Source organism: Brachyistius frenatus, unplaced genomic scaffold, assembly GCF_029030835.1.
Source record: "Brachyistius frenatus isolate BFR_SWC_R1_liver_20210118 unplaced genomic scaffold, ASM2903083v1 Contig_37, whole genome shotgun sequence".
In the NCBI taxonomy this organism is placed as follows: Eukaryota; Metazoa; Chordata; class Actinopteri; family Embiotocidae; genus Brachyistius; species Brachyistius frenatus.
Window position 1 is genome coordinate 1,434,741 of NW_027210636.1, and position 23,141 is coordinate 1,457,881.

Below are 23,141 nucleotides of genomic sequence, written 5' to 3' on the forward strand. Positions count from 1 at the left end.
GAAGCTCTTTACTTCTTATCTCATGACACTCGCGTTTGCTTGTCCATTTAATTTCCATATTTAACTTTCGAGCGTCTCTTCTCCCTCTTTTTCCACTTCAAACGCTCAAGCTCGTGTTGACCTCATCCACCCTGCTTTTTTTGGCAAGTACTCGCACTATCTCAGTAGTTCCTTGCTTGTTTTGGCTGTTCTGAAAGATGCGTGCAGTCATAACGGTGCAGGTTCAGCATTTGGTGAAGTACAGTGGGAGGAGGCAACATGGGACTTGCTGGCAAAAAACAAGAGCCAAGATAAAAAAGAAAAAAAAGAAAAACTCCCACATGAATGACATCAGTTTTCCAAATGCACCACTTTCATCAAATTTTCAAAAGCGCCAGCAGAACAAACGACTCATGAGTTTAGTTTTTCAACAACTTATTTTGCCACCAGCGTATAAAGAAAACTTTTTTGGCCGGAACGCAAAAACAGATTAACAGATTAACTTGAATGTCCGTCACTGACTTAAGTGATAGTTCCACCAGCGGTCGGACAAATGCCGCGACTTGTCGTATCCATTTCAAATTAAATGACCTCCAGCGTTTGGTACACAGCCCTGCCGTAAGTTTTGATCTCGTCTTGTTTCTACACTGCTGTTTGCCTTTTTGTATGAATGTTGCGAAGAAGTTTGTGCATTCAGATGTGCATTGATCATTTCTCAATCGAGCTCTGTCACATTTGTTTCTTTGGGTTGTCGGAGGCATTTCTGAGGAATGAAAGAAGAAGATACCAAAATGTAGTATTTTTTTTAATGTTTTTTCAATTTTTCACTTTCAAGCATGATTCGTTTTCTCTGCTCTCCTCCAGAAGGCTGACGGTGGCCAGAGCCAGTCCAGTTTAAAGCGACACATGGACCGAAGACGTAGGAGTGAGAAATGATTGTATCAGAATTGGCATGTAAAAAAAAAAAAAAAAAAGAAAAAAGACGAAATCTTTCTTCCTTTCCTTAAGCTTATTTTTTTTCTTCTTAGTGGAGACGTCAAATAATGAAAAGAAGGTAATTCTCGAAAAACATACCAGACTCCAGATCTATTAACTGAAGGGGGCACTTTAGCTCCGCGCGGTCTTTAAAGTTAGGACTCTCAAAAGAGTCGTTTTAAAGAAGGAATGGCCACAGTCGAAGCAGCGGAGCTGCGAGATATGAAAGTCAGCAGAAATATGCTGACTTTTTGTCAGGTTTAGTGTGGATGTCAAGGCCCACAATTCTTCCAGGAAACTACCTTTAATACAGCATTTTTATGAGGAATCTGTCTCCAATTCAATGCCGAATAACGCCGATGTTCTCCTTGAACACTGCGCAGACTTGTCACAGTTAAAAATTTGCCGTAATTGCCAGTGAGGCACGCACGATATTTCAATTAAAAGGATTGAGCAAATAAGTTGATTTTCAAATGTGCAAATGCTAATGTACCGGTCGTGCACCGACAGCCTCGCTGCTGTAAACTTCCTTCTGTGAGCTGCCGCGGTGATGCAGAAAGGTTATAAAGCCGAAAATCTCTGAAGGTACCTCGTTACGTAAAAAAAAAGGCGGCAAACAAAAAAGACACCTGAGCGCCAGAAAAGCAATTGATTGCACCCAACAAATATATTTGAAAAAAAAAAAACGTAAGCGGCTCATTGATATGATTTTCTTTGGTGGTAAATGAAAGCGTAGTGCGCTACAAAGTGATGCCTCCATAGGAGCGATTGGCGGTGACCTCAGAGGAAATTGATGTTAATCTCCGGTTCATTGGCGTGCTCCTGTGCCCCTAATGTGTAGTGGCATTTCCCCCATAATCATTATCCCCCTCGCAGCCTGGTAAAGTAGATCAAGATCGTATTTTTTTTTTTTTTTTAATCGGCGCAGGAACGCAGTTTGAATAATACAATGCTGATTCCGACATTATGTAGAGAAAAGGGGGTTCTGTTATTTATTTTATTCGGACTATTCAGTGGTACGTCGGGGGAGAAAAGTCGAATTTCAAACGCTCGTAGTCCCCTTCTTTCTTTCTTTCTTTCTTTCTTTCTTTCTTTCTTTCTTTCTTTCTTGCCGATTTTGAAGCGTCCTTCGCCGCCGTGGCGACGCGTCGTATTCAAAGGGTGCGACCGTGTGAATAGAACCACTTCACATTCCTAAAATACATTAGTAGCATGACTGGTGTTTCATTAAAAAAAACCAAAAAAAACCCCGCAGAATAAGCTTTGTTCTTTTTCACTGGAGCTAAAAGTGTCGTCAATTTTTTTTTTTTTTTTTTTTTATGCAAATACAAAAAGAAAAAAGGGAGGTGATTAAACCGGAACGGATCTTTAATGATAAGTGCAGAGTGAACTTCCATGGTGTCTTTCATGCTTTTCAAGCTCTTGTCTTTTCTTTTTTCCTCTGTCTCTCTCGCTCTCTCTCTCTTAAAGAAGCGACACAGCTCAGGTTGCTGTATCTTTGCCAGGAAACCAGACAGGCAAGACAAATAGATTCCCGCAGCCTCCCTCTCACCCCGCCTGACCGGGCAGGGCGAGTTTGTTTGCCGTGCCCTTGTGAAGAAGTCGCCCGTGGTTATCCTCCCGTCTCACAGCTGTCCTTTAACCAGAAACTCATCTCTCGCGTCCCCTCTGATGCTTCAGTGACAACATGCCAGGACGTCTCTTGTCATACCTGCTCCTCCCTCGGTATCATCTTCCCTTTGACGTCCTGTGAAGCAGAAATCGTTTTTTCTTTTTCTAGATGAACGAATCCGTCCCTCCCCCAAACAAAATCCCGTCTTTCCCCCTTGCCGTGGCCGTGCTATCAGATCCTGAGGGATCGATGGGCTGCTGGTAAGAAGACTCCCGCTTCACCCTCCGTGAACCGAGCGCTAATTATCAATTCAGTCCAGTATCAGGGATCGGCACGGTGCACTTCATTTGACAACCTTCACCTATTTTTAATGGGACCTTTAACCCAAGCCATGTGGTTGAAACAGGAGTGAGTATCGGAAAGTACAGGAAAGGTAAAAGTCTCGAGTTCGGACAGTTTTTTTTTTTTTTTTTGTGAATGCTATAACGTCTGTTTTTTCTTCCGAATAACAGAACAGATTGATCTAACGGAGTCCATTAATTCAGTGCAAATCTCTTGGCCTTTTGCTCTCAAGGCATATTTTAACAAGGAATTACCAGACTGGTGAAAGCGAGGCACATAAGGCAGTATCTCGACTCGATATCACATGACGGCGGTTAGTCCCAGTGTTTTTGCTCTACAGCGATCCCGTGCTGACCTTTCAGAGAAGGTTGCTTGGCACGCTCAATACAGAGGAAGTGTCGTACTACTAGGATTAAAAATAGGTGTAGAAATGTTATGCTTCATTCTATTTTTATGTCTCTACACGGGTGACAACCGTGGCTGGAGGTATCGTGTTCTCGGGTTGTCCGTCCGTCCGTCCGTTTGTACCTGCATCTTTTTGTTTGCCTATTTGTCACTTTCGATATCTCAGGAACACCTCGAGGGAACACAAAAATTCACTGGGATTTGAGGATGAAGTGATTTGATTTTGGTGGTCAAGGTCACTGTGACCTCACAAATATAATTAAATAGTAATGAAATTACTCTAATGGCTTATTTTAACAGGGATTGTGAAAGTGAGGCACTTAACATGGCAGTTTTTCGACACAATATCATTGTTCGTGATTATTTTTTATACCCAATAACAATGGTATGGTGACCTTTTTGAAGGTTGCTTGGCGCACTCCATGGAGAGATGGTGTAGTACGACAATGACTGAAATCTTTCTATGTCTCTGGTGACAACCGTGGCTGGAGGTATTGTGTTTTCAGGTTGTCTTTTCGTCTGTCCATCTGTCCTGTTCGATATCTCAGGAACGCCTTCAGGGAACTTCTTCCAATTTGGCAAAAATGTTCACATGGACTCAATGATGAACTGATTAAATTTTGGTGGTCAAAGGCCACTGGAAATTCAAATGCGTCCCATTCTGGTGAACGCTATCGATCAGTAACGCTTGGAGGGAATTTCATTATACGTGTGTCTGGCAAAACTGTTCACTTGTACTCCAGGATGGAGTGATTTAAATGTTGGTAGTCAAAAGTACATTGTGACATGACAGAACATGTTTGTGGTCATAACTCCGGGATTCATACGCTAATTATTACAAAATTTCACACAAATGCACACTGGGATGAAGGTTGACATTTGGAACATCCGCATTTTAGAATTTTTAACTTCTCTGCAGCAACATCACTATTTGAAGCATTGTCTCCTGTCATGGCTGAAACTTTGTGTTCTGTCAGAATGAGCTTTATTGGGCAAATTCCTTCAAAATCTGGCTAAATATATTATGAGTCTGAACAGACATGGATGTAAACTGCAACTCGATTGCTCGGCAGAGACATACGACTGTAAGATGGCCGACAGCATCAGAATCTTCTGACTAATTGTTATAATGCCATAATTTTACTCTTTAATTTAGAATTCTGAGTAAGTACTTGTAGAAATGTCAGTTTTTGCTTGACTTTTGCCAAATCTCCCTCTGGGCCTGGTGTTGAGGACAGAAATACTTGATGTATTTTCAAAATTCTCCCGAGTGTCTCTTAGTTATGGAGCTCAAGGTTGTTCAGCCTTATACTTGGGCAGCTGCTTCACACTGAATTTGGGATGTTTTTCTTTCTGGCAGAATTTTTTTTTTTTTTTTTTTTTTTTTTTTTTTAAATGACTTAGTGCTTAAGGGGTAAGCAGCCAAACGTGTAACGTATGGTTTTATGTATCATCAAGGGCCAGAGAGAATTGAAGGAGGGCATGACCTGATTATGGAAACACAATGCTTGCATTATACTGTATTGTGCCTTTGAATGAATGAATGAATGAATCCAAGGCAAAGGACATTACCGAATTGAATGTCCAGGTTGATTGACAGCTGATAGCCAGCGGAGACCGTCCTAAAACATTAATAATTTTGCTTTTTTTTCTCTCTCTCTCTCTCTCTCTCTCCTCCAGAGCCGGAAACATGCCAACAAAGTGCGGCTGTATTACATGCTACATCCTGTGGATGGAGGCTGCCCTGCCAAGAAGCTCAGAACAGACAATGTGAGTCCTGTGTGAACGCTGCCTCGGCAATCACTGAGAAACACGCACACGACAGTCCCACGGCTGCCGACCTCGTACGGAAACATTTATCGGCAATGGATTTTCCTGCTGTTCCCAACGCCCGTGTGACCCTCTCCTCCCGTGTGTCAGAGTAACTGACAGATAAACAGCGGTGCCACGTTTCTAGACCAGTGAACAATGCGACGGCGATGGTGCTACGCGGCTCGGATGCCGGGGGGTGCCAACCTTTTTTTTTTTTTTTTTTTTTATCAAACACAATAGACACATTTGTGAGGTATCTGGCCGCTTGCAGCAGCTCCCCGTCATGTAAATCTGGAAGCACACGACGTGTTTGACAGATGCATTCCCCCCCCCCCCCCCCCCCCCGGTTCGATAACGGTTCGGGGTGGCCGATGTGCTTTATTTTTCCCTCTCGCAAGCTAGAAAGCCACTTCTGTTCCTCTCTGTCTCCGTCGGGGGGAGAAAGACACAAACATGTTTTTTTGTTTGGTTTTTTTACATCCACTTTGTACCTCTGGAAAAATAAAACATTCCGATAAGCAAAACCTCGATGTTGAGATTTGGTGGTGCGCGTCGATTCGGCGCTAGCGTGACGGTGGGGACATTTCCGATCCGGGTTTGGGGAAGGGGGTGGGTTGGACGGTATGGACGCCGTCCTGGAGAGACTCGAATGAAGCGACGTGAGCTCTTCGAGGGTGGTTTGCCGGAAATCTGGGTTTCTAAATCAGACAAGCCGGATACGTCGAGGGACCCTGTTGCTTTTATTTTTTGCTGCCTCAGCTCATCATCCAGTCTTGCTGTTCATGTTTCCGTACGCCGGTACAATTCCCCTCCCATGACTCCCCCGCTCTGCCTCCCTCCCTCGTTTTCTCCTCATCTCCTCATCTGCCCTCTGAATCCCCCGTGACACGCTCATCCGTTTCCTCCTTTTCTCTCTCCTCCGACGTTCCTATTCCTTTCTTTCCACCAGTTGTTTAATTTTTTTGATATCCTTTCTTTTCTTCTGCCTTCTCCTTTCCCTCCTTTCTTTTCTTCCTCTTTTCCTTTCTGTATTCCTTCCATTACTTCCCTCTTTTCTAACCTTATCTTGCCTCCGTTTTTGTTTTTCTCTCCACGTCCATTTTCTGCTTTCCTTTCCTTTCCTGTCCTTAGAGTACCTTTACTTTCGTTTTCAACTCCATCCCAACCTTTGCTTTCCACTTTTTTTTTTTGTCATTCCCTTTTCTCTCATTTACTTTTGCATAATTTACTTTCCTCTACTTTCCTCTATTTTCCTTTTCTTTCCTTTTTCTCTATTCTCATTTTCTCTACTCTCTGTTCCTTTCCATTAATCTCTACTTCCTTCCTCTCTATATTTTGTCTTCTTTATTTCCTGTTTTTTTTCACCTCTACTTTCCTTTCCCGTCGCGTCCCCTCCACCCTCAATCTTCTCCTCTTTTCATTGTTCTTTTCCTCCCTCTTTCCTTTCTTCCCTCCCTATTCTCTTATCTTATATTTTTGTTCTCTTTTTTTCTCATATTGGTCTCTCTTCCGTCCTTCCTTCATGTCAATTCCACAACTTTCTGTTTTTCATTTCTGATCTCATTCCTTGTTCCCTATTCCTCTTCTACCCATCTTCTTTTTTTTTTTTTTACCTCCTTTTATTTACATTTATTAATTTTTCTGCTCTTATCTAACAGTCGTCGTTTGATTGTCAGTTTCTTCACTTGACTTTTTTCCCCTCCTCCACGTTTGCCTCCTTTTTTCCTCTTCCTGCTCCTCCTCCTCAAAATATATGTTTTGTTTCTTTGATGTGATATTTTTTTCAAATCTCTGAGACAGAAGTCTTGTACTCTTCCTCCTGTCAGTGATCTGTTGCTGCTTTTATCGCTCACACTGAAGCCATCAAGTGACGACAGGCAACGAAGGTACAACATACGCGTCAACTCTTCAATCATGTGCAAATCTGCAACCGCTTGATACATCTGGACATATTTACGATTCTTACAGTTGTTCCGGTTCTTCCCGATGAAGCTGCTATCCTCGATTGCTTCGTGACGACCGCTCTCTGAATTAAGTTAGAAAAAGTCGTGTGTAGACATATACACAGCTAAAAAAACAACAACAACATATATACACCTAAACAATGGCGCAATTGCAGCTCGTGCAAATGGTAATGGTGCAATTGAGTGTAGTGCAGTTGTTGTTCTATTGCACGGGGTTTGACTTTGCATGTCTAATGTTAACTGCTAAACACCGCCCGTGGGTAACAAAAAGCAAAAGCAGCTACTAATTGGGCAGGTAAGCCCCTTCTTCTTATATTCCTATATTATTAATATTAAGCCAATCAAAAGTCAAGTAGATATAGCTGACTTAAAAGATGCATAATTTCCTTTGAAAATATAGTGAAAGAGCAAGAAAAATAAAATTGGTACTCGTGCAAATGAGCAGTTTTTAAATTGTGCTCCAGCACAGTGCTTCTGTAAACACTCATCTACTTTTCACCACTGAATTATTTAAACCATTAAAAACTCCACACCGCCTGTGGATTGGGGGAATGGGGGGGGGGATATTCTCATCAGAGTGATTCAGAACTCGGCGTTAACGCCCCGGAGTAAGAAGCAGGTTGATGTTGTGTTTTCACCTGCTGTTGCCTTAAATAATACTCTCGCTGCTCTCGATATCAAAGCGGTTAGCGTTTTGTGTACGGCTGTCAGGTACGATGTGGGTCTGCTTTTGTAATCGCTGTGTCAACAGGGAACGGCAGGGGAGTTGGTTTTCTAACGTGGATCCTGTTGTTTTTCCCAGAAATATCTCTCTCCGGTACGGAAGCGTCACCGGCTGTGCGTGTTGGGGGGGGGGGGGGGGGGGGGGGCAACGGGGGAGTCCTCCGGTGCCGGTTCACGTGAGGTGACCGTGATGGCGCGTGTCATTTAAAGTCATCTCGATGTTGTGCGGACGACAGACTCGAACCCGCTAATCACACGGGTTGGCAGTTTTTTACCTTTTATCTACTGCCCAGAAGGGAGGAGGAGGTCGGGGTGGATTAAGGGTGTACAAAGTCCCGATTTCAATCAGTTGTTTGGTTCTAGCCTACGAAGGCACTTCGGTTAAGCTAACGGAATTTTTGGGGGATTTTTAATAAAGCGGGAGTTTGGCTTTTTCTGCATTAAACAACAGGAAGACCATAATCTTTCCTGCCTGTGGACTTCAAGCAATTTAATGTGGAAATGTTTGGCAAATTGCTTCCTGACAAAAATAAATGAATGTCCAAAGGAAAACCTCGGCTAATAGGATTTAAGTCAATGACCGTGGAGTCTGTGTAATCCCATTCAGTAAATCAACGTGTATTGCATTTGCTGCAGGATGTATTTTATTGTCGAGGTTAGGTTAAAAATACACATGATTGATCCATTTAAAGGTTGCCGTAGCTTGAGCCGACCGAGGCAGGGCTATTTAACCGATAGACTGGTTTATGTATCCAAGGAGCCATAAAAACTGTAATAAGATTAAAGCTCATGTAAACTTTAAGGCTTTGTGCCCTAATTTGTATTCAATGCAAATTCTTCTGGCTTTTCCCTCCAGGCTGTTTTTGTTTTTTTGGTTGTTTCTTTTACATGTTTTTGCTCTTTTACAGTCAGAAAAAAAAAGAACCGCAGTGGTATACAGCAGAGATTTCTAAATTTGGCATCCGTCACACCTAAATTGACAATACAGTACGTTCCAGATGGGAATCCACTTTTGACAGTGACTGTATTGTTTGTAACAAGATGCCATCGAGCGGGAAAGCAGCCGTCAAATCTGCCCGTGGAGACGCGTATCGTATCCCCATCTGGATTTCACAAATCGACTAATAGGCACATGGACTTCTGCATGAAGAGGGACGGAAGGATCTCTGCGTAGTGTGGTTCAATACAAAATCCTGAAAATATTGTTTGAAAGAACTTTAGAAAGGGAATTTTTACGTGTGGGAAAAGTAGAAGATCTTCCTAACTTTTAATTTGAGATCTTTCATCTAAGGCCACCGTCAGAATTGAGCTCAACTGAGTCTTTGATTCATGAGAAGCCTCACACATTGCTCCGTCTCCGTGTTTTCAAGTGTCACAATAGATCTACGTTGTGTCTATAGTCTGACCTTAGGCCCTTGATAAAAGGGCACATTGCCTTGATGGGAGAGGGCTCCGGTTTAAACTACACAGATGTGATGCGACCGGGCTGTGCTTTATAAGGTGGCGCCGTCTAAAAATACACTCGGCAGCGCTGCCCCCAGAGACTGTGGGAGTGCGTACGGCCCGGCGTGGCCCGATGTCTGGACCTGGTTGAGCTGATGGCATCTGACAACTGTACACGCTGCTGGTCATGCCAGTCACAGTGATAACCTGCTGTAATGTGGAAGGGGGAAGGGGGCAGCGGGGGTGGTCGACTTAGCGTGTTTTTGTATCGAGGGCTGAGATGGTAAAGTGGCACGCATCGGACCGTTGGACCTTAATCTGTTTTTTGTGTCACTTTGAAATTTGTGCCAATTTTGAGCAGATTTTTTTTCTCGTTGTTTTTGCCAAAGAACGTAATACATGAAATTTGTCAAATGATCAAAACTGACAGAAAAACAATGAATAATCACAAAGCTCGTACGGATGCCAGTTCGGCGCCTGTAGTTTGACTGCGAGTCATTTGTTATAGTCGCTGACTCAGATATTCAGACAAGCAAATAGTGAAAGAATGAGATTTGAACGGCTGCATGAGATTTTTCACATTTAAGCTGCATTTTCCTCAACAGTGCAAAAACATTTGTCTTTTGGACAATAACTGGAACCGGAAATGCATTTGGGATGTGATTTTTTTTGGGGGGGGGAATTTATGGACCATACGGGCGCTGCAAGGACGAATGCATTAATCGATGCATTTGGCGAACAAAATAAATATGATCGAATTTGACACGGCACATAGTAAGTAAGTCATTTTTGGACTACAGCTCCTCGGATTACCAATTCTGTTTTTGCATATTGTTTACAACCAGAGAAATCATTTTATCATCATAAGAAAAAAAAATGGTTGTATGAGGATTTATACATACTGTTTGAGGGTGCTGCTTGAGTTTTGAGACATTGGCAGTGAGGACAACTTGACTGGGCTTCATTTTGTGACGCAACTTCAAAGGACGGTTCGGGCACGGTTGAGGGTTCAGATCAGAATTGGGACACATTGGTCGCCTATGGAGGTACGTGTCGTAACTCCGGTTCTACGAGTACTTTCGTATTTTCTTTCGTTCGGGGAGGTGGGAGGTCCCGTTGTTGAAAGGGGATGTGTCCTCTTTTTTACGTTCATCCGAACTATGCTTCCAATATCGTTTTTTTTTTCCCTCGCTGGTTCTCGAAATGACCTCGTGTTGTCAGATACGGTTTTAATTCCGAGCTCTGCAGCATCTCTGAGAAATAACAAACAAAAACCAAAGCACCAAGACAAATTTGAATTTTGACCTGATGGCAGCACTACTTGGACATTTTATAGATCACCAAATTGTCACAGTTTATCTTCAGAATATTTGGACCAAATTCATCAGTTTCACTCACGAAAGTCGACCTGCTGGTGACACTTTGGGCAAAAAGTGCGGGGACTCGTCCTCTGTGGACCGTGAACGTGTTTGAAAAAAAAGAAAAGAATCAATGCCGATCCATCTAATGGTGGCAGAAATATTATAGATTGTTATCAAAATGGCGAGCTTGACTTTTAACCACCAGGGGATCCATAAAACCTGCACCGGTCTCTGACCAAACACACATAATTCCTGTTTTACTTTAGGTTAGGTTAGGTTAGGTTAGGTTAGGTTAGGTTAGGTAGTTACTTACTTTATTAATCCCCGAGGGGACATTTTTTCACTACAGCAGCATACAGAAGCAATAAGATAATAATAGAACAATAGAAAAGCAATAATTTATACGTTGCGCCTCCTAAATCAGCGCACAATTTAGCACTTAGCGAAGCAGTAGTAATCCTTTAAAGATGCTCATGTGTGCAGACCTGCGTGGCTGGCTGGGCTGGCTGGCTGGCTGGCTGGTTCTGGTTGTTTGCCCCGTCAGTTTATTCAGCTGCCAGTTTCCATTAGATCAGGCCGCTAGCGTTGCCAGCGGATGGTGGCGGTTGCGCTGGAGATGGCACAGGTGTTCCCGCGCTGCCTTGACTGAACAAGAAGTGACTGCAGTCTTATGCTTGGTTGCCTCGACCTCTCCTCGAGCAATATCAAGCAGATTGCACTCCCCGGTGCGCACGCACCTGCGAATATGGACACACGTTTCATATCTATTCGATTTAATGCGCATGCGGCGTGTACGAAATCTAATGCATGGACGGGGAGCAGGAAAAAAAAAGATAATAATAAAAAAAATAAGGGGCCTCTAGAGGTTTGAAGTTCACATTGTGGGATCACACGCAGAAGGCCAGAGATCCGTTAGTCTGTCGAGGGCGGCAGCTAAAAAAAAAAAAAAAGGATAACGTAAATGTAGCTTGAGGAAATATATGTTGGGTGTGAAAGCAGAAACTGACCTAAATATTTTTCACCCGCTAAATACACCCTTAAAACAAAAATATGAAGGAAAAAAAAAGTTGGGCTCTGAGACGTTAGAGTCGAATTGCTAAAAAAAAAAAAAAACAACAAAAAAAAACAACAAAAATATCCACGCAGAAGGAGTAAACGGACCTGTAAACTAATTTAGAGTGTAAACCGTTAGAGAAACACGACAGTGATGTGATCACCGTCGTGCACAGATGGCTCTAACGTGCAAGAACACGTCTCGCCACGCATTGTTAGGTCCGTTGCTCGCACGTTGCCCCGCATCGTTAAGCGCCGAGCGTTGCCGTTCGCATATCTGCGTTGCCACCTGTTCACCTGAGTGAAACGGCAGATGGGGACGCCACGCGTCCAAAAAGCATCGCCGCGTATCTTCGCCTGCGCGCTTTTGAGTTTCACACCCGGTCGCCCTGGACAGCGGACGACACCAACGCGGCCACGCCGACGGCTGTCGGGGAGAAGGAACAGTAGCGTTTTGTATAGAGGGAGGGTGTATATATAGTGGGATGATGCATTTGAATCGGGGGGGAGGAGGAGGGTGGGGTTGTTGGAGGAGCAGTGAGAACAGCTGGTTTTGGTCTGGTTTATCTGGTGTTGTCATTTGACTACGATTATTTAAAAAGTTATGACTAATGGCGCCGCTGACGCTGGAACAATTGCCGCTGGCGTGGACCCCCCCCCAAAAAAAGAAAAAGAAAGTGGCCGCTGATAGCTTCGTGCTGTGATTGAGAGAACGAGAAGGTCGACCTATTCCTTTAAAGCTCACTCTCTCCTCCGGCTTCCTCCGTGGAGCATTAGCTCATGAAGATTTAGTCATTGTCCCTCCGCCGTGTGATTTTTTTTTTTTTTTAGCCCTACGGCACATTTTCTTTTTTCCCCCTTTTTTTTTTCTTTCGATGATATCTGTTGCCGTTTCGGGTACAAGGAAGTGCAAGAATTTGTGTCCTCGCGGGCTTTCGGCGGTTGTTGATCAACGCGGAGTCGCTGGGTGTTTTCGTCTCTTGTATTTAATCGGTCGGCTGCCGAGACCACGACGTCTGCGCCCGTTGACGGGAACAAGATGCTTTGTTTCGGCCTCGTTTCACCTGTTTTCAGGGTCAAAAGCGCAATTTCATACGTGCTTGAAGATAAAACAAACAAAAGGCCCCAAAAAAAAAAAAGATAAAGGTCTGTACTCTTAACCTGACAGGCTGACAGTCATAATCCCTCTCTATTATTTTAGTTGTTTCTTTTTTGCTGACAGAGCTTGTTACCCTGATGCAGCATTTATTTTATTTATTTTTAGCCACTTTCGCCTGGAACCGATACTGTAGATCTCATCCCAAATGTGGTTCCAAGAAAAAAAAAAAAAAAAAGCCATTAAATGTCACTTTACTGCTTAGCGCGGATCACAGTACACAACGGCTGAATACACAATAAAGGGCACCTCCGGAGGTGTTAGCGATATCGTATGAAACGTCCACCGAGAACTTTAATGTCAATCTTCTGCTCTTTGAAAAATGAACCGAGGAGAGGATGACGACGATGATGCCTTTCTCGCCTTTCCGTAACTGTATTTCGCCGCTCCCGTCGGTGCGCAACCGACCATCCCCCCCCCCCAACAAAAGCGCCTCCCCCATTTATTAAAATGTCCTCTGTGCTTCTTCGCAAAAGGGGATGAATGAGAGTTGCTGCTCTGCGAGGGAGGTGGCCCATTATTCCCGGTGACGGGGCGATGATTTAGCAAAACAATAAATAAATAAACCCTCGCCTTGGAAACGGACCATTTGAAGAGAGCCCCCCCCCCCCCCCGCCCCCGCCCCCGTGTCGCTCGTATGCGATTTCCAAAGATATCGGCTGCTCGCCTCGCAGCCGCAACGTGAGACTTTGGTTTGTTAACGATAAAAACACAAACAGCTGCTGGACGTTTCTCTGGACCTCTTCGTCGACATGACTGGCTCCCATAAGTGGACAGCTGATTTTCGGGTTAACATACCAGCTTCTTGCGTTTTTTTTATTTTTTTATTAAAAGCGCTGAGCATGCAGTCGACACAGATGTAGAGTGGTCCCCCCCCCCCCCTCCCCCCGAGTCGGGGAAACCGATCAGAATATCCTCCCGAGTCCGTCGGCTGGGTCATCCACAGTGACAACCTGCTGTTCACAGTTCATTCAAGGACGAGGGGGTGGGGGTGGGTGGGTGGAGAGGGGGGTGGTTAACCTTGTGAAGAAGACACAGTGAAGGCTGCAGATGTCGGATGAAGACAACGGTGTCAATCAATGAGCCTTACGTGAGAATGTCTTTGTGTTTATTTATTTTTTTTTATCAAAAATCTCGTTTATTTGTATTTTTTGCTGTGAACGTGCTACAGGTGCTACAGGTGTTACAGGTGCTACAGGTGTTACGGGTGCTACAGGTGCTACAGGTGCTACAGGTGTTACAGGTGCTACGGGTGTTACAGGTGCTACGGGTGTTACGGGTGCTACAGGTGTTACAGGTGCTACAGGTGCTACAGGTGCTACAGGTGTTACAGGTGCTACAGGTGCTACAGGTGTTACAGGTGCTACAGGTGCTACAGGTGTTACAGGTGCTACAGGTGTTACAGGTGTTACGGGTGTAACAGGTGTTACAGGTGTTACAGGTGCTACAGGTGTTACAGGTGCTACAGGTGTTACGGGTGTTACGGGTGTTACGGGTGTTACAGGTGTTACAGGTGTTACGGGTGTTACGGGTGTTACGGGTGTTACAGGTGCTACAGGTGTTACAGGTGTTACGGGTGTTACAGGTGTTACAGGTGTTACAGGTGTTACAGGTGCTACAGGTGTTACAGGTGTTACAGGTGTTACAGGTGCTGCAGGTGTTACGGCAAAACCCTTTGAACCGAAACGGATTTGTCGTAATTCGCCGCCCGCTGCTCGATGTGCTCATTCGTCCGTCACCCAAATACCTCCGACCGACTGGAGGCGTTGATCCTGACGGTGTCCCGTTCACTCCTCGGTATATCGACCACCTTCCCGCCTCGCGAACCCGTATTTTTGGAGTCATAGCCCCTTTTTATGCGTCGTTATCATAAAAGTGTAGATATATATTATTGTGACCCATCACCGAGACTTATCTAACTTGGTTGCTTTATTCTTCATAAATTACAAAGAACCAGGGCATGCTGGGAAATGCCAATTTGTTTGTCCAATATGCCTTGCATGGTAGGAGGGGGGGTTAGCGTGCTTTTAAGCAAAATGGTTTTACACACTAATTAACGTGCAATGTGGAAGAAAGCTTTTTGCCCCCGAATTATATCGTGAATTAAAGCAATCTGCTCCGTCAGCGGGTGAGTTTCAGTCCCCAAAAAAAATGTCACTTCAGGGTAAAAATGACTTCACAGCGTCGGAGCTTCAGCAGACGTAAACACAACCTCGCTCGCAGTATCAGGAGTGGCGATGACGCAACTTCCAACACTGTGTCATCGAAGGGAAACTACAGTCCACTTCTTTCTTTTTTTATTTCTTCTTTTAGTCTGTTGTTGTAACGCCGAGTTCACCGAAGACCTGCCGGCGTCGTAGAACGCGGAAACATTCAGCAAAACCGTCCTTTCCCATTTTCAATCGAACAAAACTGACAGCTTCCTCACAACCCGCTGCCGTTTGACGCCCCCCCCCCCCCCCCCCGTCGTACCGCGTTATTCCGTCGATGGTGAAACCATTTTTAAGGGTCGTAGCGACTGCTTAAATCGACATCGTCGTGGGTTTTCCTCCGACAGAATTAAAGAAGTGTTTTGACGTGAAATTAATAAACGAAACGCGGCAAACGTCGAAAAGGCAAACTTTTAAAAGGTGTGTAAAAAAAAATAAAAAAAATAAAAATTGGGGAATTGAACTATTTTCTCCGGGAACTAGTCTTGCGCGCGTTTGTGGTTCTTTTCACGAAGCGTTTTTATCCACCGCCCTCCACCCTCCGCCCCCACCCGGTGGCACCGCCTGCCGTTTAACGTGAAGGTCATTTTATCGTGTGTGTGTGTGTGTGTGTGTGTGTGTGTGTGTGTGTGTGTGTGTGTGTGTGTGTGTGTGTGTGTGTGTGTGTGTGAGAGGCTGAAGCAGCCACATCAGAGACCGGTGTGTCAGCCCTGCTTAGCTCTTCCTCTGTATGCTCCGCTTGGCAGCAATAGACCACATTGTCCACAAGCTACGACGACGGGAGCAAGTCCTTTTTATCCTCTTTTTTTTTTTTTTTTTTTTTTTTTTTGCAGGGATACCCTCACACTTGGCTGTCCTATTTCTTCTTCGCGCGCGCCTAAGGCAGGTGGCGGTGACGATGTAGCGAGTGTTCCCTGACCTCCAGATTTAGCCCAACCATTATTAATACTACACAGGCCCGGGTCCAGACCAACCTCCGGGAGTCGAGGTTTGCGCAGCTCGTCGTCTACTCCCAACGCTAGAAATAAATAAAAAAAAAAAAAAAAGAGATAACAAAAGTCCCTGGACACGGAGTCTGTTTTGAAGCACGGGTCGCGGCTGCGGCGTTTTACGACGCGGAGAATAAACCGCGGCAGCCCGGCGCGAAGCCCGTCCCGCGTCGACGCCGCTTCGCTTTCAAAAAAGAAAAAAACCCGAGATGGAAATGTGCGGCAGCACACGGCGCTTTGACAGCAAAGAGATTTTACTGCTTGCAAATCAAAAAGATTATTTTATTATGCCTCACTTGAATGGGAATGAGGCGACCCGCCCTCGCCCCCCTCCCCTCTCATACTCTCCTCCTGCCTCCCATCAGTTACACAGAAGTGCAGCACAGCATTTATATTCTGCCAATGCAGAACTCCCAATTATTTCTCACTCTTGGGTTGAGATTACACACACAAAAAAAAAAAAAAAAGATTCCCACCGCACGTGATGCGCTGAAAATACGCCGCGCGTGTCGGGTTTTTTCGGATGACTGGTGGTTTTTTTTGTGTTTTTTTCTGGACCCCCCCCCCCACACCCCTCAAAAAAAAGAAAGAAGAAAGATATTAAAACTATACTGCTGAGCTCATCAGAAATTAATCCAAATAAAAAAATGTAAAAAAAAGTTAGATAACCATTAACATTCGCTGCAGCGGGCGAATACCAGCGCGCAGACGCCGATCGCAGCTCCTCTCGTCAAATCCGCCGTCGCCCACCTACACGCCGCTTCATTAATTACATTTTCTCCGCAATTAGCTCTTCGTTTATCCGGTTTTAATTAAGCGTGAAATGATCCGATCCCTGCCTCTGTTCGGAGGTGACGTCTCATCTGCCGCTGCGTTCGTTTTGGTTTCTTTTCCGACTACATGTCTGCTCATTATGACTATGAAATCCTGCATGTAAGATGGAAGGAGGCTGCCGCTGCCGCCGCCGTTGCCCTGGAAGCTGAAGGGAAGGATGCGTGTGCGTGTGCGTGCACATGCGTGTGCTAAGATTTGGTGAAGGACAAGACCAAGGGCGGAAGGAGGGGTTGTGTGTGTCAGAATGAGTCAGTGCAGCAGCGTTTCTCTGTTATCACACACTGTGGGAGGAAGAGCTGTGGGTTTTTTTGTCTTCTCCTCACACACACACACACACACACACACACACACACACACACACACACACACACACACACACACACACACACACACACACACACACACACACAGTAGTGATCTGCAGCAGATTACAGCTCTACAAATAGCGCTTCGGTAAAGGCTCCAATTTTGAAACGGCGCTCGGACCCCCTGTTCCTGAAAAACATCCATACTTGTCCCGTTTTTTTTTTTTTTTTAATGTTTTTTTTTGTTCAGGAGTATCATTTTCCTTTTATTTAATTTTATTGTTTCATGAAAAGTGTCCAAAAAAAGAAAAAAAAAACATCCCTACCTGGACGAAAATACTCAGACACACACTATTTTCAGGTCCAAGATATTGTGTTTATTTGGGGGGCGTGGGGGGGGGGGCGGTGGGGAGTCTGCGTGGGATTCAAACAACCGTCACGCCATGAAAAGGTCCCAAAACCGCGATATTTCACGTGAACAATCACACGTGTTCACATATATGACGCACGCATGTTGCGACATACGATAAACGCGGGGCTTCACGTGTTCAAATGGTCTAAAACCACGTTTCCCACGTGCACACGTGTGTCACGTGTTTTCTTCTGTAAGGGAATCGCAGATAAACACATGTCGAAATGAAGGTTTAAAATTCAGCAAAAAAGAAAAACAACAACAATATTTCACTTTTTGTATGCACGAGTTTGCAGAACGAGCTCGAACCCTTTTGACTTCCTGAGATTCTGGAAATAGATTTTGTAAATATTCATAAATATTTTCTTGTTTAGGTCAGGGAGGTCATTGTAATGGTAAAATCGCCTTCTTTTATTTTTATTTTTTATACTTTGCATATGAGGATCAAATTCTCATAATTCCTGTTGAGGATGAACGTCCTTGTCGGAGGAGTTTTTAATTTTTTTTTCAGCTCGGCGCTGTTGGTCTGATCTGCTGGAGTCACAGTTCAAAAACCGATTGATTGGCCAAAAAAAAAACAACCATCTACTAAATGAAGCGATTTGTAGCATCTCCTCCTGAACTGCTTTAACACCCGTCTGCCCGCAGCGTCTTTAGAGAGCTGGATGTTTTGCTTACTGCAATAAAAAAAATAAAAAAATAAAAACTCCCACACAATGACATTAGTTTCCTCTTGGGAGAAGCTCTTTTTTTTTTTTTTTTTTTTTTTTTTAACGCTTGAAAGCTGATTCACCTGCCACCGTTTCCGTCTGTAAACCGTTCATTAGCTCGATTACTGGCTTTATTAGTGTTATGTGAAATATATTGTGGGCGCACTTTGTTTACAAATGTGACTTGTAGCTGCAGATTTAACAGATTTGTGTACAAATGTGTCTGAAAGTGAACAAATATGATTATGATTCGTGTCACACACACGGGGGGGAAGGGGAGGGGAAGGGGGCTCATAGCTCAGTGGATCAATGCTGCTTTGATCTGTTTTTTTTTTTTTTTTTTTTATCAAAGCGTAAACAACGCCGGCGGCGGTGGGTTTTTTTTGTGTTGTTTTTAGTTCTAGCAGAATATTTCAGTCATTTCATGCATTTCTCTCCATGATCGCGTCGATGGAAGTCGGCTGGTCAGCGGTTTCGGCTGTTGTAAAAAGGTAATGTAACAAAAGCAGATGTGAAATAAAGGTTTTTGTTTACAACAGATATATAATATCTAATTAGAAAACTAAGAAGAAGGAGGGATTTTAGCTGACGACGCCATAGTGACTGGTCGAGAAAATATATATCGACTTTGTATTTCATGAGAGAAGTTGAATGGGAGTCTATGGAGCCAGAGCCTATTTGGAGCCAGCCGCTAGTGGCCGTCGGTGGTACTGCAGCTTAAGACACTTTTACATCGGCCTCATTGTTCAGACCCGGAAGCTACAAACACTTTTATATATACAGTCTCAGTTCAGTCATTTTAATTCTAGTTCCACTTCCCCACAACCAAATGTTCCACCAAACAAATTCTACCCTTCAATTTTCGTTTGCAAAGCCCTCCCTCCACTTAAAGGATTCCTACTGGTTTGAAGAAATAAATGTTTAAACAAGCCAAACGAGCAGTTCTTAGATTATATAACTTAAATTGATTTCCTTAATATATAAAACACAAACGTGAAGGCTCCTTTGTCGCTTCTCTGCCTCCACAAACATGACTGATAACTGACCATTTCCTTTCAGCCGTTTGTGCCTTCCCTCTAGACAGAAAGTCCTCTCGGCCCGATGCAGGGAATACAGGAGTCCTTCCGCCGGCTAATTGGAAGTGATTGATTGGTGCTGAGAGTAATTGAGCTCAGATGAAATCACCTGTCGGGTCACTATGAGAGTGAAAGAAGGGAAATAGTGTTTCAAGGCTCTAAAACAAACTCGGTATCAACCGGCAGCTGTCGTACGCTGGTTCCCATCCGGCGCTCGAAACGAGCGCGAGCGTTGTAAAAGAATGACGTCAGAGCTCAAGTTTGAATTTGGAATTAAGTTCGCCCAAAAGGTCCAATTAAGGGTTCGACAGCAGAGACGGGTCGAGCGCGAATTGAGACGATCTCGCTTTAAATGAGCCAAATCGGCATTTGATTGCGTTTAATTTCAATGTAACTGGCATCAGTTCATGCCAAGTGCATCAGCTGGCGTCCATGAAGGAGGTAACTGCCTTTTTATCTTTATTTTAAGAGGCTCTTCAACTCAGTGCAGTAAGAGTTGTTAAAACACTAAAGACGAAATCCAGATCAATTTGTGATCGGTACGGTGTCTCCAGAGACATTTAAATTCTTCCTCTGGGTGTCGGATATCTGTTGCAAGTTTACGTTAAATATTTGTTGAAACTTTGTTTTACTTAAAAAACAAAACTGTCGTCTTAATGTCGGCGCTAGATTAAAAAAAAAGTCAGTAAGTAGGGTTCATCATCTGGGGGCCGTGAATGTCGATATCATTTCATCATTTCAATGCAATCCAGTAAGTAGTTGATGTTGATGAGGCCGACGCCGAAGCGCCTTGAGCTGCAATACCACCGAGTGCCACCAGAGGTCGTCTCCAAAAAGCCTCCATAGACTCCCATCCAAGCAGTCTCAAAAAAGTCTTGTGTTGTCAGCTGAAGTCGCTCCTTCTTATTCGTTTTCTGGCGGTCCATCTGGAGCGAGCTCGTTAAACCCGTTGAGCCCCAAATGATAAAAACAAAACAACATCCTCACTTTTAGTCGGTCACGACTTCACACTTGTAAGATCCCAAACGTGAGACTCTACGGACAACACACATCGGTACCTCATCCTACCGAGCTGTTGGCGTTAGAAGTATATCCATCATGAAGGTGAACGGGCTCATTATCTGCACTTCATCTCAAGCTGAGCCAGTTCGACTGGAAAGACACACACACACACACACACACACACACACACACACACACACACACACACACACACACACACACACACACACACACTCTTTCGGCCTGCTGTTCATCCGCTACATCTGGCGGAGAGCGCGCCCAGGCAGAGTAGAGGAGTAGACATCTTGAAGGAGGTCACCGAGTTCACCCTCCTCTTCCTCTTCCTCTCGCTCTGAATATCAGCCTTGACCTGACCTGCCTGGCGGGACAACGCTCCCCCTCCCCTCCCCTCCCCCCCCTCCTCTCCTCTCCTTCTCACGTCGCAGGAAACAAATAAATAAAAAAAAAAACACGAGCATCTCCCTCCCCCTCAAGAGGATAACTTTAAAACGCTTCTTTTTTTTTTTTAGTTTCCTGGGCCAGCTTGAACAGATGGAGGCTCGGGGAGCGGCCCCGCCATCAGCCATGCTTGGCCCCGGTGTCACCCCCCCCCCCGTTAAAACACAAGAGTCGACTCCATTTGCATCCCGCCAGGAGCTAAATGCTAGTAGACTTGGAGTGCTGTCCCCCCTCCAATCCCCCCCCACACACACAGTCGGTTGAGACCTAGTGATGTGTTCGATCTGCAGCTGCATCCTGCTGTGTGTGTGTGTGTGTGTGTGTGTGTGTGTGTGTGTGTGTGTGTGTGTGTGTGTGTGTGTGTACTTTTTGTAACACATTTCGTTAAAAAAAAAAAAAAAATCGCTCCCAAAGAATTAAAAATGAGCGCAGCTGATGGATTGATGCATCATTGAGAAGTTTTCCGCGTTGTTGACGTGTCTTGTTTTTTTTGTTTTGTTTTGTTGTTTGTTTGTTTTTTAGGGCGGCGACGAGGGCGACGTGGACAAGAACAAGTGCTGCACGCTGTGTAACATGTCCTTCACCTCGGCCGTGGTGGCGCAGTCACACTACCAGGGTAAAATCCACGCCAAGAGGCTAAAGCTGCTACTGGGAGAGCAGCCCGCCATCACGACCCAAGGTACACCCTCCCTCCCCTCCCATCCCCTCCACCCCCTCCCCTCTCGGTAAAAAAAAAAATGCATCATGGGATTTATATAAATGACGAGTGTTGTGTTCAGAGGGGATTTTGTTCTTTAAAAAAAAGGGAAAATATTTAAGGAATGAGAAGCGTCGTGTGTTTGCTGCAATGTTTGTAGGTGTGTGTGTGTGTGTGTGTGTGTGTGTGTGTGTGTGTGTGTGTGTGTGTGTGTGTGTGAGGTGGGTCAAGAACCACGCTGCTGTTTATTTTTAAATCACTGCGCAGCACTCGGTTCGGACCGAGCGTGTTTGTGCTCTCGCCACATTGATTTATTTTATTTTTTTGTTTGACCCCGGCTGTTTGTGAGCTGGACTCCCGCCTGATGTGTTGTTGCGTGCGCACGGTCTGAGTGTTCGGGGGTCTGGATTCAGGGCTCTGAAGCAGGAGAGGTGCCGGACGGGGGCGCGGGAGGAACTGCAGGAGGCCCGACATCTTCCCAGCAGAGTGTCGGAGGAACAAATTGCATCTGGTCGAGCGGTCGCTGCTGCGACGACGTATTTTCTGTCGACTTGTGCGCTCTGTTTTTGTGTCAGCTGTTCAAAAAGTTCAGAAAGTGTTTCCGCACAGTAATGCGCCTCGGACCGGGCGGGGGGAGGAGGGGGGGGGCTATAACTTTCATGGGTAAGCATTTTTAGTTATTTCGCTGTATCAACATCAGAACCTGATTCGCACACTATTTTTTTTGCTGTAAGTGTGCGTTACCTCAGTTGCGTGTTTGTATCCGCAACGGCCGCATGTCAGCTGAGTTTCCCTTCGATAATGACCATCGGGGGTTTGGAGCGTTTTTGAGGTCCGACAAGCGAAGAGTTGGAACCAAAAAGCCGGCACATCATTTTGTTTTGTTTACCCGCGTACCGAGCGAGTCACGGCGCCGCGTTTTTTCCCCCCCTTAAGTCGCCTCAGAAGGTTCCCGGTAGAACTCGTTGTTGACAGTCTGACCCCCCGCGGGGACGGATTCAACGGTCCCCCCCCCCGGCTGTTGTTATGTCGCCTCTCCGGTCGCGTTGTAGTTCTTCGGTTTATTCCAGTCACGTCCCTCCGTGTTTTGTTTTTTAACGTGTGAATTTGTGCACCTCCCTTCCGTCCCGCGGGGATCCATCTTGTCCTTCTCTAATACGGACTCGTCCACTAAAAGACACTCTCGCTTTGGTCCGGTCCGACAGGAACGTTCACGGCATCGGGAACCCTGGGTAATTTACGGGAGTCGTAAAAAGCGATGCGTGAACGGCGTTTACACAAATGCGCTTAAATCATCGTAGCGCCGAGCTTTTTGTCCCGCTGTTCCGATCCCCCCCCCACCACCCCCCTAACCCCCCCTCCCCAATCCCGACGTTGAAATCTCAAAGCAAACTGTTTTAAAAGGAGGAAAAAAAAAAAAAAAAATCGATGACTTTCTAAGAAAAAAAAAAAAAAAAAACGCCCGATCTCTCCGCCGTCTGACATTCCCACTTCCCGTCTATTAAGATTATCACTCAGATGCTCGGTCGGCAATTTACTGTATCGAACCTCTAATCCATTTTCACTGTCTGCCCTCGTATCTGTCCGTCCCGCCTTCTTCATCACCGATGAGATGAGCTCAC

At 45.0% G+C, this 23,141-nt stretch overlaps 1 protein-coding gene across 1 annotated transcript in view; it reads left to right on the forward strand.

Moving 5' to 3' along the window:
• The window catches only part of zmat4a (zinc finger, matrin-type 4a), a 104,147-nt gene that overhangs the window by 36,749 nt on the left and 44,257 nt on the right, over positions 1-23,141 (forward strand). Inside the window, exons 3-4 of the mRNA XM_069701537.1 lie at positions 4,994-5,083; positions 21,345-21,501. Coding sequence (XP_069557638.1) covers positions 4,994-5,083; positions 21,345-21,501 — 247 coding nt within the window. The remainder of the gene's footprint in view (positions 1-4,993; positions 5,084-21,344; positions 21,502-23,141) is intronic.